The 19368-nt window shown below is 44.0% G+C and overlaps 1 protein-coding gene across 2 annotated transcripts; it reads right to left on the bottom strand.

Annotated features, from left to right (window-relative positions):
* Window positions 1-4307: 4307 nt before the first annotated feature.
* Window positions 4308-18524, bottom strand: LOC311137232 (WW domain-containing oxidoreductase-like). Of its 2 annotated transcripts, XM_084171616.1 has the most exons (3): window positions 18449-18524; window positions 7441-7626; window positions 4308-4457 (listed from the first exon to the last, which is right to left on the bottom strand). In XM_084171616.1, exons 1-3 carry the CDS (start codon window positions 18514-18516, stop codon window positions 4445-4447), a joined length of 267 nt encoding a protein of 88 aa, XP_084027742.1. In that variant the 5' UTR covers window positions 18517-18524; the 3' UTR covers window positions 4308-4444. The 2 variants fall into 2 exon arrangements, with proteins under 2 accessions (XP_084027742.1, XP_084027741.1); XM_084171615.1 differs by lacking the exon at window positions 4308-4457 and having other exon boundaries at window positions 7317-7626.
* Window positions 18525-19368: the final 844 nt, after the last annotated feature.

Genomic DNA, 19368 nt, shown 5'->3' with positions numbered 1-19368 from the left:
GGATCACCACTTTATTTGAAGAATGTGAAATGTCAGAATAATGGTAGAGAGAATGATTTATTTCAGCTTTTATTTATTTCATCACATTCCCAGTGGGTCAGAAGTTTACATACACTCAAATAGTATTTGGTAGCATTGCCTTTAAATTGTTTAACTTGGGTCAAACGTTTCGTGTAGCCTTCCACAAGCTTCCCACAATAAGTTGGGTGAATTTTGGCCCATTCCTCCTGACAGAGCTGGTGTAACTGAGTCAGGTTTGTAGGCCTCCTTGCTCGCACATGCTTTTTCAGTTCTGCCCACAAATGTTCTATAGGATTGAGGTCAGGGCTTTGTGATGGCCTTAAGCCATTTTGCCACAATTTTGGAAGTATGCTTGGGGTCATTGTCCATTTGGAAGACCCATTTGCGACCAAGCTTTAACTTCCTGACTGATGTCTTGAGATGTTGCTTCAATATATCCACATAGTTTTCCTTCCTCATGATGCCTATAATAATAATATCTATAGAGAGGGGGGATATAGAGAGTGGTGTGTGTCAAATTCGCTAATATAACCTATAATGTATATATTCTCCTCACGGGAGCTGGTTATGGATAAAACATCTATGATTGGAAAGCCATATGTGAGCACTGTATGAAAAGAGAGTAGTAGGAATACTATACCGTAACACTATAGTCTCAGAGCAGTAAGGGTTTATGATATCTACCCTCACGATGAGAAGAGCGGACACACTCTCAGAGCTAAACTAACAAAGACAGGAGGAAGAGGAAAAAAGGAAAAACAAGCCAGTGAATATCTCTCTCTCGCCATCTCTGTGAAAGTCACACTCTCTCCCTGAACCCTGACTTCTCTAGAGATCTGCTCCTTCCTTTTCCTCTCCTCCATCATTCCCTCTCCTCTCACAGATAGATGCCAAGACAAATATTTGGACTAATGAGGGACAGTTGAGACAACAGAATAAAGTATTAGGACCATGAACAGTAGCATCTATTCCCACTCTCCAAAACAGCCAGTCAGTTCCAGTAGCCATAAAGCAAACAACTGACTCAATATCCAAGTAGCCATCTACTAAATTACACAAATAACTCAGTCATATCTAGTTTACCCCACATAGTGACAGCCATGCTACATGGCCATCTTTTTAACACCAGAAGTCTTAATTATCTGCTTCCTTACCATAGACTTGGTGAAGGGGCGAGCCAGGGTGAAGAACAGGGTCATCAGCCACCAGCTACGATGGATGGCCGTGTACATCATGTTCCCAGGGTGCACTGCGTTGGCAGTGACGCCGTGGGGCGAGGGGCATCGGTGGAGCTCGTTGGAGAACAGGAGGTTACACAGCTTGTCTCCCGAGTGGCGCAGTGGTCTAAGGCACTGCATCGCAGTGCTAGCTGTGCCACTAGAGATCCTGGTTCGAATCCAGGCTCTGTCGTAGCCGGCCGTGACCAGGAGACCCATGGGGCGGCGCGCAATTGGCCCAGCGTCGTCCAGGGTAGGGGAGGGAATGGCCGGCAGGGATGTAGCTCAGTTGATAGAGCATGGCGTTTGCAACGCCAGGGTTGTGGGTTCGATTCCCACATGGGGTATGAAAAATATATATAATAATAATAATGTATGCACTAACTGTAAGTCGCTCTGGATAAGAGCGTCTGCTAAATGACTAAAATGTAAATGTAAATGTAGGCCAGCATGGACCAGTAGTCCTTCTGAGGAGGAGACAGCACAGCCAGGTCCACTGGTCCAGCAGGTCTGTAAACCTGGGAGAGGGAGGTACCAAGATTAACTTTATTTAACTACACTGAACAAAAATATTAATGCAACATGTAAAGTGTTGGTCCCATGTTTATTGAACTGAAATAAAAGATCCCAGAAATTGTACATACGCACAAAAAGCGTATATCTCTCAAATGTTTTGCATACATTTTTTTACATCCCTGTTAGTGAGCATTTCTCCTTTGCCAAGATAATCCATCCACCTGACAGGTGTGGCATATCAAGAAGCTGATTAAACAGCATGATCAATGCACAGGTGCACTTGTGCTTGGGACAATAAAAAGCCACTCCAAAATGTGCAGTTTTGTCACACAACACAATGCCACAGATGTCTCAAGTTTTGAGGGAGCGTGCAATTGGCATGATGACTGCAGGAATGTCCACCAGAGCTGTTGCCAGAGAATTGAATGTTAATTTCTCTACCATACGCCGCATCCAACGTTGTTTTAGAGAATTTGGCAGTACGTCCAACCGGCCTCACAACCGCAGACCACGCAAATCCATGCCAGCCCAGGACCTCCACATCCGGCTTCTTCACCTGCGGGATCGTCTGAGACCAGCCACCCGGACAGCTGATGAAACTGTGGGTTTGCACAACTGAAGAATGTCTGCACAAACTGTCAGAAACCGTCTCAGGGAAGCTCATCTACGTGCTCATCATGCTCACCAGGGTCTTGACCTGACTGCAGTGGGCAATTGCTCACCTTCGATGGCCACTGGCACGCTGGAGAAGTGTGCTCTTCACGGATGAATCCCGGTTTCAACTGTACCGGGCAGATGGCAGACAGCATGTATGGCATCGTGTGGGTGAGTGGTTTGCTGATGTCAACGTTGTGAACAGAGTGCCCCATGGTGGAGGTGGGGTTATGGTATGGGCAGGCATAAGCTATGGACAACGAACACAATTGCATTGTATTGATGGCAATTTGAATGCACAGATATACCGTGACGAGATCCTGAGGCCCATTGTCATGCCATTCATCCGCAGCCATCACCTCATGTTTCAGCATGATAATGCACATCCCCATGTCACAAGGACCTGCACACAATTCCTGGAAGCAGAACATTTCCCAGTTCTTCCATGGCCTGCATACTCACCAGACATGTCACACATTGAGCATGTTTGGGATGCTCTGGATCGACGTGTACGACAGCGTGTTCCACTTCCCGCCAATATCCAGCAACTTCGCACAGCCATTGAAGAGGAGTGGGACAACATTCCACAGGCCACAATCAATAGCCTGATCAACTCTATGCGAAGAAAATGTGTCGCGCTGCATGAGGCAAATGGTGGTCACACCAGATACTAACTGGTTTTCTGATCCACACCCCTACCTTTTTTTAAAGGTATCTGTGACCAACAGATGGATATCTGTATTCCCAGTCATGTGAAATCCATAGATTAGGGCCTAATTAATGTTTTTTAATTGACTTATTTCCTTATATGAACTGCAATTCAGTAAAAACTTTGAAATTGTTGCATTTTGCATTTATATTTTTGTTCAGTGTAGAAAAGTATACATTTTACAGGAACAAGTCCAGTCAAGGATAACTTTATTGAAAGTACACTTGAGTTCATCTCCATTGGCTATACACATTTAAGTAAAACATTTAAGTGTGTATGTATGTGTGTGCATGTGTGTGAATACATTCTGTAGAGTTTTTATAGCAGCGTGGTCCTGACTGAATACAAATCCAAGGCGTGACATGATGTTCTTTAATTGTCTGCGACAGAGCAGTTAATACCCAGATGTTTGACAAGGCCCTTGAACATTACACCGCTTGTTGGGTTATTATGCAGTCAAAATAACACAGAGACACACCACAGTCAAACACACTCCCTCCTCCTGCCTCAAAGTGTGTGTGTGTGTGTACATCTTAATCCAGTCATTAGAAAACAACCAATCAACATGTCACCTGGTTTCCTTGTTGTGATTTTACAAGCTGCCTGCTTGGTGTTTGTTTACCGCCCTGTCTCGGCTACATCCTTGCTTGGCTAAATTACAACATCTGCAGGCTTTATATTTTATGTGAGGAAACTTCACAACTGCTTTAGCGTGTGGTGGGGTTGATAAATCAATTGGCTGAGTGAAATATGCAAATGTTTCTCTCAAAGCAAGTTTGTTGATGTTTGATAATTCAATATGCTCTGTTTTAACTTGCGCCTGTCCAGATTTAAATGAAGTTACACTCTGATTTCATAGTGACCTATGCCACTTTGTCAACACTTCTATTAATATAAATGGTCTTTTTTTAGGTTAGAAAATAGCAAAAATAGCAAAATGTCTGGGTTTACTTAGAAAAACTAACCAAAAACATTTGGACACAATTTCAGCCATCTAAACCCTAACCCTTTCAGAGAGGGTGCAATAGGAGGTTTTAGATACAGTGTAACAGAGAGATTTCATAATAGACTTGTTTCCTGGTCTTTGAGCAGGTGTAATGCAGTAAGAGACAGTTCACCTATTAGTATTGTGCCAATTACACTGCTGGCCCTGGTGTTGGGGGGTGATACGGTTTTCAGCCTTTTCCCTCATCATCTGTCTCCATCCCTCTTCCTTTCCATCTCTCCATCTTTTCATCCCTCCCACCTTGTCTGCTATATGCTGTAGGTCACAGCTTTTCATTACAACAGGGGGCTTAGGGAGTATAATCCACCACCGGGTCAGGGGTCAGACTGAGAGCCTGTGAGGGAGAAGCTAAGTGAAATAACCAGGAAGTCATAGGAAATAACACACAAACCAAAAAGTGAGCGACTTCAACAAATGCAATATAGGTGTGGAATGGAGCGGGCAGAATGGCAGATGTAATATCAGATATTGTATCTATCACCTCTTCTATGACCAGTGTGTAACTGACTCTCTCTGTCACTGCTAAGCCCTCTTTGAAGGGGATAGGCACCATTGATTAGGGATGGGAGAGGAGGGCAAAACTAAGGAGGAAGGGGAGGCACAGGAGGGAGGGGTAGAGGGGATGGATGAGGAGAGACAAAAATATGGGGAAATAGGTAGAAGGGGAGCGAAAACAGGAGAAGAAGAAGGGGAAATCGGGGGGATGGAAAGAGGAAAAACAGGTTTGAGAGGAAAGTGCCTGGTCTAATTGTAACTTTATATGCCCTGTATCAATCATATTGTATCGTTCCACTTTTTTTATTTCAAATCACATTTCACTCTCTTCACTCCCTGTCAGTGTATGGGGACTGACCTCTTGTCAATGAGTCTACTGCTCTCCTCTCATGCCTGTCAGCCTCTACTACACTATATTATGTCTAGCAGAGCAGGGCTGCACTATGACTGGTGTTTGATCTGCTAGAATAACTCTGCCTATATGTCCAGTCCCTCTGAGCTAGGGGCTAATCAATCATTGTGATTGGCTGACTAGCTGACTGACTGACTGTAGCCAGGATCAATGTGTCCCATGCATACTGACTGCCTCGGATACACACGGGACAACATACTGTAGCAGCCGGGGATCACTGTATACATATGGACATGCTTGATAAAGACAAGAGAGAGCGCGAGAGAGAGGAAAGAGCGACAGAGAGGAGGGAAAGAGAGCTAGAGTCAGGGGGTCTGAGAAGGCCTGGACATAATATACACATTGATGATAAAATGAGATACACAGTGTCTTCAGAAAGTATTCACACCCCTTAACTTATTCCACATTTTGTTGAGTTACAGCCTGAATTCAAAATGGATTAAATATATATTTTCCCACCCTTCTACACGCAATACCCCATAATGATCAAGTGAAAACATGTTTTTAGAATGTATTGAAAATGAAATAGAGAAATATCTCATTTACATAAGTATTCACACTCCTACGTCAATACTTTGTAGATGCACGGCGGCGATTACAGCTGTGAGTCTTTCTGAGTAAGTCTAAGTCTAAGAGCACCTGGATTGTAAAATATTTGCCCATTACTCTTTTTAGAATTCTTCAAGCTGTCAAGTTGACCGTCATGCTATAGATTTCTAAGCCGATTTAAGTCAAAACTGTATATAGGCCACTCAGGAACATTCAATGTTGTCTTGGTAAGCAACTCCAGTGTAGATTGGGCCTTTTGTTTAAGGTTATTGTCCTGCTGAAAGGTGAATTCATCTCCCAGTGTCTGTTGGAAAGCATACTGAACGAGGTTTTCCTCTAGGACTTTGCCAGTGCTTATAGCCATTTCTTTTTATCCTAAAAGACTCCCTAGTCCTTGCCGATGACAAGCATACCCATAACATGATGCAGCCACCACCATGCTTGAAAATATGAAGAGTGGTACTCAGTAATGTGTTGCATTGGATTTTCCCCTAACATAACACTTTGCATTCAGGACAAAAAGTTCATCTCTTTGCCAATGTTTTGCCTTGTTCCAAATAGGATGCATGTTTGGAATATTTTTATTCTGTACAGGCTTCAATCTTTTCACTCTGCCATTTAGGTTAGTATTGTGGAGTAAATACAATGTTGTTGATCCATCCTCAATTTTCTCATATCACAGCCATTAAACTCCGTAACTGTTTTAGTCACCATTGGCCTCAAGGTGAAATCCCTGAGCGGTTTCCTTCCTCTCTGGCAACTGTTAGGAAGGACACCTGTATCTTTGTAGTGACTGTGTGTATTGATACACCATCCAAAGTGTAATTAATAACTTCACCATGCTGAAAGGGATATTCAATATCTGTTTGTTTTTGTTTTTTTACCCATCTACCAATAGGTGCCTTTCTTTAAGAAACTTTGGAACGCTTCCCTGGTCTTTGTGATTGAATCTATAATATACTGTTTATACCGTATACCGGGGTATCGCCCCAGCCTAGTTTATAACATTCCTTTCTGTTCCTTTTTAAACCTCTGAAATTGATTACTTCACCTATCAGTGCGGATAGAGCAGCTTGCTATGGAGCGGGAAAGCCTAGTTGTTTACATGCGCGATGGACATACAAGTGTAGGGCGAGAGATGCGACTGAAATTTTGCAGGTGGGGAGAAAGCAAGAGGGTGGAGGAGGCTGCTTGGCTTAAAGCGCTGGGCATCTTGTTATGACATGCATTATCCAAATTAGGCCCACTGAATTACAGTATACCTACAGAGGAGCTGCTTTTATGGAGGAACTTTGAATGTCTTTGAACGTCCGGGAGTTTGCTTAATGTTGGACCAGCGCTAGCTAGCTAGCTTGTGTGTGCAGAGCGGCACCAGAACTAAAAACACGTCTTACCTTTTTGTAGTTAATAAATCCAATGTGAAACATGATAACTATAGTATCCTTAACTAGCATCGAAAAAGTTAATCCATTCTTCTCTAATTAAAAATCTCTCCCTAATTTCTGAATCACGCTTGTAATGTCAGTAGGCTACAGTGGCCTATGTTTCAGAGGGGGAGGGGCAGGTAATCTACACATGCACACACACTGGCAAAGATTTTCAGCTGGCAGGCAGACAGACACTGGAATACGTTTCTGAGTGAGAGTGAGGGCATTGCATAGGTGCTTTGTTGCGTTTTTTGTGGGACTGAATAAAAATTACAGAACGTAAAATAACGTTATTACCGGTTCCCATGCTTTTAAAATAACGGTTCTGTTCCGGGACAGTATAGATCACGGTCGTTCCCGGTTCTGGTTTTGTTCCCTGAACCGGTTCCAACTCCTGGTTATAAATAATATTTGTTTAGTCAGTGAATACAGACCTGTGTGACTCAGAGGACACCACCACCACGCGGGCGGGGGCAGAGCTTCGCAGGACGGCCTGTAGACACTGTACCAACAGGAAGTGACCTAGGTGGCAGATCTGGAAGGTGGACTCCAGGCCGTCCTTCGTCAGACGCCAGGGCTGGGTACACACCGCCGCATTACATATCAGGATGTGGAGCGGCCTACGGGGAGAGGAGAGGAACATACAGAGCAATGACACATTGAGGGCCAGTATTACAAGTTATTGGCACTGTGACCTATTCTCCATACTGTAACCAGAGATCTAGGGAGAAGGGAACAATGGTGGAGAGGGAAAGGAACAGAGAGGGAAAGAGAGGAGGGTAGGAGAGAGGTGTGCTATTCCTGTGTGCAGCTGCTAGACCTCAGTAGACCATGTCAGAGACAGAGACAGGGTATTAGTGATATGATTGTATGTATACTGTATAGAGGGCTTCCTCTCTTACTCCCCCATGGTCTGACTGATTGATAATGAATTCAGTTCAACACCCGCCAACAGAAACAACCAACACCTTGAATAGTCATCATATCAACCTCAGAGAGAGAGAGAGAGAGGAAAAATATAATATATACTCATACACACACACTCCCATACAATCAAACTCACCATATACACATACACATCGCATCTGGGAATGTGTCTTTCAGGCCTCCCTTTCTTGTGTGTGTGTGAGCAAGTGGAGATTGCCGTGTCGGCCTCGGCGGTGAGAGATCCTTGTCGGTGACAGCGTCGCTCCAGCGAGCTCGAAACCACAGTAACACAGGCGAACAATCCAAACACACCCCACCAATTTTTAATTTCTTCCATTAGAATTCATTATGAGGCCCAGGGCAGTTTGTGTACCCTGTGTTTAAGACTGCCTGCTGGATTAATTAAAAACTGGATGCTGGAAAATTAATGTGTGAATTGTTATCCCTGGCTCTAATGAGTCTTCCCTATAACGCTGTTAGAGAGGACTGGAGTGAACGTTCACCTTCAGGCCTCCTAACACACACGCACACATACATGCACACACACATGCACACACACAGGGTTCATTACTGAGAGTCACACTCACTCCACACTAACTACCGAATGCCTACGTATGCAAATCATACACTTCATAAATACGACATACTGTACTTGCTATATATCATTAAAAAAACTATTAACCCAGAGTTTTTTACCCAAAGTAAGAAGTAATCTTTAGATTGAACTCCAAATCCACTGCCTGAAATGTAACCAGCATCAGTCAGTGCGTTGGAAGTCAAGCCTTAAACTCAAACTTTTATAACAGAGCCAGAAAACAGGTTGGTGGTTAATAAGAAGGCCTCTGTTTAATAAAGCATGAAGTTCAGAGCCCTGGCCTCTGTTCCTCTGTATCACCTCTGCCAGGAAACACTGGCTCTGACTGCTGCTGCTGCAGCCTGGGAACTCTACAGTCACCTTGGAAAGGCAGTTTTTCTGTCTTAACTGTTCAAATCAAATTGTATTTGTCACATGCTTCATAAACAACAGCTGTAAACTAACAGTGAAATGCTAACTTACGGGCCATTTCCAACAATGCAGAGAGAGAAAAAAAGAGAAATAGTGGAAAGATATAAGAATAATAACACAAGGAATAAATACATGCTTAATGTGTTGTGAAAGGTGTTATGAAATGTAATGTCATGTAATGTTTTAAAATTGTTTATAACTGCCTTAATATTGCTGGACCCCAGGAAGAGTAGCTGCAGCAGCTGATGGGGATCCTTAATAAATACAAATACAAGACACAATGAGTAACGATAACTTGGCTATATACACGGGGTACTAGTCAGTACCGAGTCGATGTGCAGCGGTACAAGGTCATTGAGGTAGATATGTACATATAGGTAGGGATAAAGTGACTAGGCAACAGGATATATAATAAACAGTAACAGCAGTGTATGTGATGAGTCAAAAGATATTAGTGCAAAAAAGGTTAATGCAGATATTCCGGGTAGCTATTGGTTAACTATTTAACTAACTATTTTGAAGTCTTATAGCTTGGGGGTACAAGCTTTTCAGGGTCCTGTTGCTTCCAGACTTGGTGTATCAGTACCGCTTGCCGTGCTGTAGCAGAGAGAACAGTCTGACTTGGGTGGCTGGAGTCTGACAATTTTTAGGGCCTTCCACCTGGTATAGAGGTCCTGGATGGCAGGGAGCTCGGCCCCAGTGATGTACTGGGCCAAACAGTTGCCGTACCAAGCGGTGATGCAGCCAGTCAAGATGCTCACAATGTTGCAGCTGTAGAACATTTCAGCCTCCTGAGGGGGAAGAGGCGTTGTCGTGCCCTCTTCACGACTGTTGATGTGTGTGTACCATGATAGTTCCTTAGTGATGTGGACACAGAGGAACATGAAGCTCTTGACCTGTCGCACAACAGCCCCGTCGATGTGGTGGGGGCGTACTTGGCTCTCCATTTCCTGTAGTCCACGATCAGCTCTTTTGTCTTGTTGACGTTGAGGGAGCGGTTGTTGTCCTGGAACCACACTGCAAGGTCTCTGACCTCCTCCCTGTAAGCGGTCTCATCGTCGTCGGTGATCAGGCCTACCACCGTCATGTCGTCTGCAAACTTAATGATGGTGTTGGAGTCATGTGCGGCCATGCAATCGTGGGTGAACGGGAATACAGGATGGGACTAAGCAGGTACCCCTGAGGGGCCCCCGTGTTGAGGGTCAATGTGGCAGATGGTATGTTACCTACCCTCACCACCTGGGGGCGGCCCTTCAGGAAGTCCAGGGTCCAGTTGCAGAGGGAGGTGTTTAATCCCTGGGTCCTTAGCTTAGTGATGAGCTTGGAGGGCACAATGGTGTTGAACGCTGAGCTGTAGTCAATGAACAGCATTCTCACATAGGTGTTCCTTTTGTCCAGGTGGGAAAGGGCAGTATGGAGTGCAATAGAGATTGTGTCATCTGTGGATCTGTTAGGGTGGTATGCAAATTGGAGTGGGTCCAGGGTGTATGGGATAATGGTGTTGATGTGAGCCATGACCAACCTTTCAAAGGATTTCATGGCTATATATGTGAGTGCTATGGAGCGATAGTCATTTAGACAGGTTACCTTGGCGTTCTTGGGCACAGGGACTATGGTGGTCTACTTGAAACATGTAGGTATTACAGACTTGGTCAGGTAGAGTCCTCAAGCCGGTGACTGATGTGGTAAACTCCTCAATGACATTGGATGAATCCCGGAACATATTTCAGTCTGTGCTAGCGAAACGGTCTGTAGCTTAGCATCTGCTTCATCGGACCACTTCCATATTGAGTGCATCACTGGTCCTTCCTGCAGGAATCAGGAGGATAGAGTTATGGTCAGATTTGCCAAATGGAGGGCGAGGGAGAGTTTTGTATGCATCTGTGTGTGGAGAAAAGGTGATCTAGAGTTGTTTTGCCTATAGTTGCACAGGTGACATGCTGGTAGAAATTAGGTAAAAACGGATTTCCGTTTTCCTGCATTAAAGTCACCAGCCACTAGGAGCACCGCCTCTGGATGAGTATTTTCTTGTTTGCTTATGGCCCTATACAGCTCATTGAGTGTGGTCTTAGTGCTAGCATTGGTTTGTGGTGTAAATAGACAGCTACGAAAAATATAGATGAAAAAGCTCTAGGTAAATAGTGTGGTCTACAGCTTATCATGAGGTATTATATCTCAGTCGAGCAGAACCTTGAGACATACTTAATATTTGAGATTGCGCACCAGTAATTGTTAACAAAGAGACATCCCCCCACCCCTTTTGAGTTTCCCCCTTGCAGCGGTTCTGTCCTGCCGATGTATATAGAAAATCCAGCTAGATTTATATTTATCATGTACTTGTTCAGCAAGACTCAGAGAAACATAGGATATTACAGTTCTTAAGATCACGTTGATAAGATAGTCTCGATTGGAGCTCATTCAGTTTATTCTCCAGTGATTCTCCACGTTCGCCAATAGAACGCAGGGTAGAGCCTCCCCTTACCCCACTTATAGTGCTGTGTTGGGGATTTGGGCCTGGTCCGTGATAATCAATATGTCTTTCGCCAAATGGAGGTTAGTGATAGCTGTTCTGATGTCCAGAAGCTCTTTTCGGTCAAACGAAACGATGGTGGAAACAATATGTACAAAATAAGTTAATACCAGTACAAAAAAATTATCAAAATAGTACAATTGGTCAGAAGCCACAGACATCTGTTTTTTAAAGAGCAGTTAAGGAGAGACCACTTGATCTTATTGTTTATCTCTCAGCGGTCAGAACCCCTCGTCCTCAGAAGAAGACATCAGCTCCTAGCCCAGGGTCTCATCTTCATAACCACAGCCCTAATGTAATGATATTTAATGGGCCTACTGCTGGCCCTAACTGCTATCTTAGCGCTGGTCAAGTGGGGGTGTTAAGTACTAAACAGGAAGAGATGAGTGAATTGTATATTTAGTGTAACTAGCCCCCCCTGGCCTGACCTCTATGATAACCTGCCTGAAGGAGGTGATTGGCTCTGGGTGCAGCTAGGCTCTGTCCAATTGTCATTAGGGCTTTATTGGCCATACCGGGACAGGAACTGGAACAAACAGGTAGAAATGTGTGTGTATAAGTCTTGTCACGATACCAAAATTTTGACTTCGATACCGATACCAGGTTTAGTATCACGATTCTCGATACCATCACGATACTCAATACCAAAATGATACCACGGCAAAAAAGAAGGCATACGGTAAAACCTCTATTAAACACAGTCTCAAATAGCCGCCTGTCCCTTTTAATAGCTGGGCAATGGCATACATTTCAGGAAATAAACTCCTGTTTCAAATAAATGATTGGTCTAAATGAACTGTTTACGAGGTTACCATGAATTACCATGAATTGTTTACGAGGTTTAATGTTTGATTTGTTGCATTAAATAATTCAGTAATGACTCGAAAAAATGATGGCAATCATCCATTTTTATTGCCAGTAAGAAACTGCTAGTCATTGGCTGCTAACAGCTGAGAACTGCTTGCTAACTGGCAAGCACAAAAACAGTCAACAACTTTGGGAGTACAGAATCCTAGAAATCGTCCGATAGTGGCGAAAGTAAGAACTACCGAAAATGCACAGTCAAAGAGGAGAATATTTATTGTCAAGGATTTATTACTTTTTTTGCGGCATATTAAGACAAAATAAATGTGACACAATGTGTAAATGATAACACATTAGTGCAGGAAATGAAGAAATCAATTAAAATGCTGGAAGTAAATGCTGGAATTAAACAATTGAGCAAAACGTGTGTGCATTAAGGAAATAGACACCTGGCTGAAATAGAAGCCCGTCTCTAATAAGTGCCTGTTGTGTTCAGTGATTTAAGCAAATAAACATCTGGGCTATTAATTGAGGTTTTACGGTATTTTTCAAAGTCACAGAATGGCGCTTGAATTTAAACTCAGCTACTGCACTGTTCAATTGTTAAGTATCTTTTGAGTTCAATGTCATTACACTCGATTTTTTTTACGTCAACGTTTTTCAGAGACAGCCAATCAATTATACAATCATAGAATCAATTTGACTTTGTTTATACCAATCTAACTACATAACAACATAATGGCAATCATTTATTTGAATGGTACATTTATTAATAAACTGGGTAAATCAATATGTAGCCCAGGCCTATTCACTATATACAGTGAGGGAAAAAAGTATTTGATCCCCTGCTGATTTTGTACGTTTGCCCATTGACAAAGAAATGATCAGTCTAAAATTTTAATGGTAGGTTTATTTGAACAGTGAGAGACAGAATAACAACAACAAAAATCCAGAAAAACGCATGTCAAAAATGTTATAAATTGATTTGCATTTTAATGAGGGAAATAAGTATTTGACCCCCTCTCAATCAGAAAGATTTCTGGCTCCCAGGTGTCTTTTATACAGGTAACGAGCTGAGATTAGGAGCACACTTTTAAAGGGAGTGCTCCTAATCTCAGCTTGTTACCTGTATAAAAGACACCTGTCCACAGAAGCAATCGATCAATCAGATTCCAAACTCTCCACCATGGCCAAGACCAAAGAGCTCTCCAAGGATGTCAGGGACAAGATTGTAGACCTACACAAGGCTGGAATGGGCTACAAGACCATCGCCAAGCAGCTTGGTGAGAAGGTGACAACAGTTGGTGCGATTATTCGCAAATGGAAGAAACACAAAATAAATGTCAATCTCCCTCGGCCTGGGGCTCCATGCAAGATCTCACCTTGTGGAGTTGCAATGATCATGAGAACGGTGAGGAATCAGCCCAGAACTACACGGGAGGATCTTGTCAATGATCTCAAGGCAGCTGGGACCATATTCACCAAGAAAACAATTGGTAACACACTACGCCGTGAAGGACTGAAATCCTGCAGTGCCCGCAACGTCCCCCTGCTCAAGAAAGCACATAAACATGCCCGTCTGAAGTTTGCCAATGAACATCTGAATGATTCAGAGGAGAACTGGGTGAAAGTGTTGTGGTCAGATGAGACCAAAATGGCATCAACTCAACTCGCCGTGTTTGGAGGAGGAGAAATGTGGCCTATGACCCCAGGAACACCATCCCCACCGTCAAACATGGAGGTGGAAACATTATGCTTTAGTGGTGTTTTTCTGCTAAGGGGACAGGACAACTTCACTGCATCAAAGGGAAGATGGACGGGGCCATGTACTGTCAAATCTTGGGTGAGAACCTCCTTCCCTCAGCCAGGGCATTGAAAATAGGTCGTGGATGGGTATTCCAGCATGACAATGACCCGAAACACACGGCCAAGGCAACAAAGTAGTGGCTCAAGAAGAAGCACATTAAGGTCCTGGAGTGGCCTAGCCAGTCTCCAGACCTTAATCCCATAGAAAATCTGTGGAGGGAGCTGAAGGTTCGAGTTGCCAAACGTCAGCCTCGAAACCTTAATGACTTGAAGAAGATCTGCAAAGAGGAGTGGGACAAAATCCCTCCTGAGATGTGTGCAAACCTGGTGGCCAACTACAAGAAACGTCTGACCTCTGATTTCCAACAAGGGTTTTGCCACCAAGTACTAAGTCATGTTTTGCAGAGGGGTCAAATACTTATTTCCCTCATTAAAATGCGAATCAATTTATAACATTTTTGACATGCGTTTTTCTGGATTTGTTTGTTGTTATTCTGTCTCTTACTGTTCAAATAAACCTACCATTAAAATTATAGACTGATCATTTCTTTGACAGTGGGCAAACGTACAAAATCAGCAGGGGATCAAATACTTTTTTCCCTCACTGTACAGGTGAATGCATATTAAATGGAAGTGTGTGTATGCATTGAGTTACTGAGCTCATTTTGGCTGATTTCATGGGGGTACAGATATCAAACAATCCCTTCCATTTGGGACAGCGTGAGTGGGGAGCTAACATGATGCAGCCCAGACTAAGGTTAAGTGGAGCAGGCTTTGCCACTATAAGGGGGACATCAACTGCGCTGATAGACAGGCTTGATCCGTGAGACACATAATTCCGAAAGCAACAAAAATTCTAGTACCGAACAGTTTTTCATGTTCTAGTATCGAAAAAGTACCGAAGTTTTGGTATACCGTGCAACACTAGTATGTATTGTGTGTGAGTGTGTGTGTTTGTGTGTGTGTGTCAGTGGATTCTAAGGGACTCCAGGCTTCCCCCAAAAATGTACAAATGGAAAAGGTTAAAAAGAAAATAACGTATCTTCGTCTCTCTGCGTTTCATAATTTTCCTTCATTTCGAAAAAAGCTGAATGTATCTGTGATGAGGTGGTGTTGAAGAAGTCAGGCGCAGGAGGGTAAATCACAGAATAACAGGCTTTAATTCGCAAAAATACAGGTTTACGCAGAAATGTGTCAAACACACTCCAGGGCACAAAACAGGCACACGGGAAAAAATACTCCCGTCGATACACAATACACAAGCTCCACCGAGCTTCACAAACCTCCACAATAAACAATCACCCACACAGACAAGGAAGCAGAGGGAACACTTATACCATGACTAATGAGGGAATAAGGACCAGGTGTGTGTGATTGAAGACAAGACAAATGGAGTGATGATAAATGGATCGGCAGTAGCTAGTAAGCCGGTGACGCCGAACGCCGAAACCTGCCCGAACAAGGAGGGGAGGCAGCCTCGGCGGAAGTCGTGACAGTATCTCACCGGAGAAAGCCCCTGAGCGAGCGAAACAGCGCCCCCTCTGTCTCAGTATGTGTAGACCATCTATCTGATGCTGTCTGGTCAAAAATAGTATGACATTGTTGCCGCCCGTAGCATTAAATGCAAGGGAAGCCAGCGAGCATTTGGCATCCCTTGATTAAAAAATAATATAATATTTGCCAATTAGTGGTGAGCTAAACTGAGTGAGCTCAACTGCGAATGGTCATGGCGCACCAAAAAAAGGGTCAAGGGAAGCCGGTTTGGATTTGGCTTCACACCAATCACATCACATCAAAAACAGAACGTCATTCACAGAAAAAAACTCTCCCCAGTGCCTTTCCTAAATTAGCCATGGATGGAGACAGGGATTTGGACTTGTGGTTTTACGTAATTTTCTGTATGGCCAATGATTATAACTGCGATTCTGATCCAACCATTCATTTTAACATTGTGCCCCTGGCCTGAGAGGATGTCTGTTCAATATGTTCAATTTACATTTACGTCATTTAGCTGTCCTGCGCATCGTTTTTTTCTACTTACACGCACACACAAATTAGTACCATGTACAGCCACATCATATTTAGCTTACATTGATTGGACTAAATCGTTTTTGGTATTTTTTAGTTTGTCACTATTAAATTAAGCATAGGTGATTTGATGATGTTGAACTGTTAAGGTTGAAATGGTGCTGGAATAGTGAAGGCAGCTTCTGTTTTCTTTTCGACTTGCGATAACTCTCCGTGGTTCTAAATCAATGGTTGTTTAGTAGTCCAAAAATGTCGGAAAGATTAACTTGCTTGACCATGTGTAGGTCATGTAACTATTTGGTACATGCAAAATGCTTTGTGGACTCGCCTGGACAGATGTTGCTCTCTGGTTTTGTGATGAAACAAAGGTGTGGTTTCATTTATTCTGGTAAGGCATATGAACTAAAATGTTATAGAGCAAACAACACAATTATCACAACACATAAGCTTTTTTTCCCTGGCTTCCCCAGTGATTTTTTACACGCACTGCTACTGGTACTGGTGTGTGTGTGTGTGTGAGTGTGTATCTGTGTGTGTGTGTGTGTGTGTTGTGCCTGAAGACATGCATTCTGTAATTGAGCATTCAGACAGCTGCCCCGTGCCATTCACAGCTTACAGCCACTCCTCTTCTCTCTCCTCTACCCTCCACTTTGCTTCACTCCGCTCCCCTCTGCTCTCCTGTTCTGATGAGAATTAATGTACTCTGACGTCCCCCGGAGACTCCCCCACTACCCCCACCACCACCCCTAATGAAGAAATACAGCCTTGCCAAAAACATGGGGAGAGAGAGGTAAGAAAAAGAGGAGGATTGAGGGAGAGAGAGCGAGAGCGAGAGCGAGAGAGAGAGAGAGAGAGAGAGAGAGAGAGAGAGAGAGAGAGACAGAGAGAGAGAGAGGGGAGTACAAAGAGAGAGGAAGAGAGGATGGGAGAAAGAAGGAGCACAGAGAGGGGGAGATTGTAAGATATAGGGATGGGGGAGAGGGGAGAGGGAAAGACAAAAAGAGGGAAAAGAGATTGAGAAAAGGGCTACATAGAGGGAAATAGAGGGAGGTATAAAGGGAAGGATAGAGAAAGGGAAAAGGGAAGAGAAGTGAGTGGGGTTAATCTGTCTCTACCATTAAGCACCATCACACTCTGATCACAGAGCAAAGGATAGGTCACTCACTACTCCTACTGGTCTGGTACCCATTACACCACTTCAGGAGAGGCTGTGGGTGCAGGAGAGCTGGAGAAGCAGTGGGGTGCAAGTGGTGTGTGGTGGGGGGAACAGGAGACACCAGCTTGGAGGGTTGGGGGAGTTGCTGGGGATGGAGTATAAGGAGGGGGTCTGAGGAGATTGGAGGTGGGCAGGGGGGTAAGGGGAGGCTCTGGAAGGGTTTGGCTGCAGCCGAAGTCACATGTCCTGGATGGCCATACCCTGCCCCAGGGCAGCTAGGGGCAATGACAGCCCTAAAACTCCCCTAGGGCCAGCAATACACCCTGTGCACAAACGTAACACACACAGACACACACACAATATGAGCATGGCTGCCAGAACAGAACGTGAACCCAAGACAGTAACAGAGTGACGACACACACACACACACCATAAACGCTGACCACCACAGAATAAGTGTTACAAAGTCTCTTGTGGAGCAATGTCATCCACACACATCGCATGGACGTACGTGCCCATATGGTGTCCGACAGAGGCTCATGGTCAGGATGTCCTGTGTGACTATGTGGTGTAAGAGTAGGTGACTCAAACCAATATCAGCTGTTGCTCGGTCTCAAAGAGCCTTGCATTGTGGGTAGCTCAGGTTACACATCCTCCGTTTTCACTTATCCTTTTCTAATCTCCTCTGACAAACACACACACAAACACACACACTGTCAGAGTGTATCAGAGTGCTGAGAGCAGAGGGAATAAGCCAAATTAAAGTGTTATTAGGGCAGCTGAGACTGTGTGTGTGTGCGTGTGTGCAGCGACAGCAACATCAGGGGAGATACATCCCTAAGGTAGGAGAATAACGACTGATATGCACAGACCTCATCAAATGACAGACTTCATTATGTCTAACTCATCTGGGCATGTACTATACTGTATCAAGCATGAGGGATTTAACTGCTCTGAAAAAAACACTAATGATCTTATTTAATCAAAACCTAAGTATGGATAAATTTTCTTAGAGGTCCAAACCAGACGATCAGGCTGCTTTCTGTTTTTGAACACCGGTGGGGCAGATGATATTGCTACAGGATAACTGATTTATATTGGAATAAACAAAAACAACCACAGAGTAGGAGAATGGGACAGACAGGTTTACAGTGAGAGGGGTGGGGTGGTGAGTTGTGTACTTACAGTTTCTTAGCCTTGAAGGAGTCAGTGAACTCTCTGACACTGCGGAGAGAGGCCAGGTCCAACATCATGGCCTCCACCCTGGCCTTATGCTGCAGAGAGAACACACACAACACGTCATCATAGTCATCCTCCTCCTCATGACGGCATATAGAGAATCAGTCCCACAACCACTAGCTCCTGGCCTGACACCCATAAATCAGAAGCAGACATTTAGATTGACATCAGCTGATGTTGAGTTAGACCAGACAGCGTGCAGATGCCTGCAGATCTGATGAGACATCATGAGCACAGCCCATCTACAGCAGACAGACACTATTATGTCTCAGGATGTCGTCTCAGGTTCACATGGTACTGTCGGTTCTGTCTGTCTGCTGTCAGAGAGTGCGTGTGTAGCTCATCACCCACCATATGCTGGTAGACAGGGAGAGGAGGAGAGTGGAGAGGAGAAGAAGTGGTGAAATATAGATTCCTATAGAGCTAAATACATAGCTGCATTTACACACTGAATTCAGACTACTCATCATCTACTCTATCAGACTGGATCAGTCTACACACACATCTGATCCTGTCAGAGCTGTATTACCATGACCAGGTATAGAACCCAGACCTCTGCCCTGTCCCCTCACAGCAGTCATGCGTTTGTTCTTAGTGTGTTAACTCAGGCCCTCTGCTCTCCATAAAACATACAAGTAGGGTTATTCAAATGTTCATACCTTCATACCATTCCTGTACCATACCAAGGTATACGTTATTACCGGCAGTGCACACAAGGGGCGCTATTTCTTTCAAAACATAAAATTGCTCACAAATTTAGGCAGCAGGGATCTTGATCCAGGAGGGGATTGATTGTCTGCTGTAACTAAGAAGCTTGATCTTGCAAGCTAGCCACTTAGCTAGCAAGTTAGCAAACAAAATGCATA

Source organism: Coregonus lavaretus, assembly GCF_964263955.1.
Source record: "Coregonus lavaretus genome assembly, chromosome: 11".
Taxonomy (NCBI): Eukaryota; Metazoa; Chordata; class Actinopteri; order Salmoniformes; family Salmonidae; genus Coregonus; species Coregonus lavaretus.
This window is presented reverse-complemented; position numbering and strand designations above follow the sequence as displayed.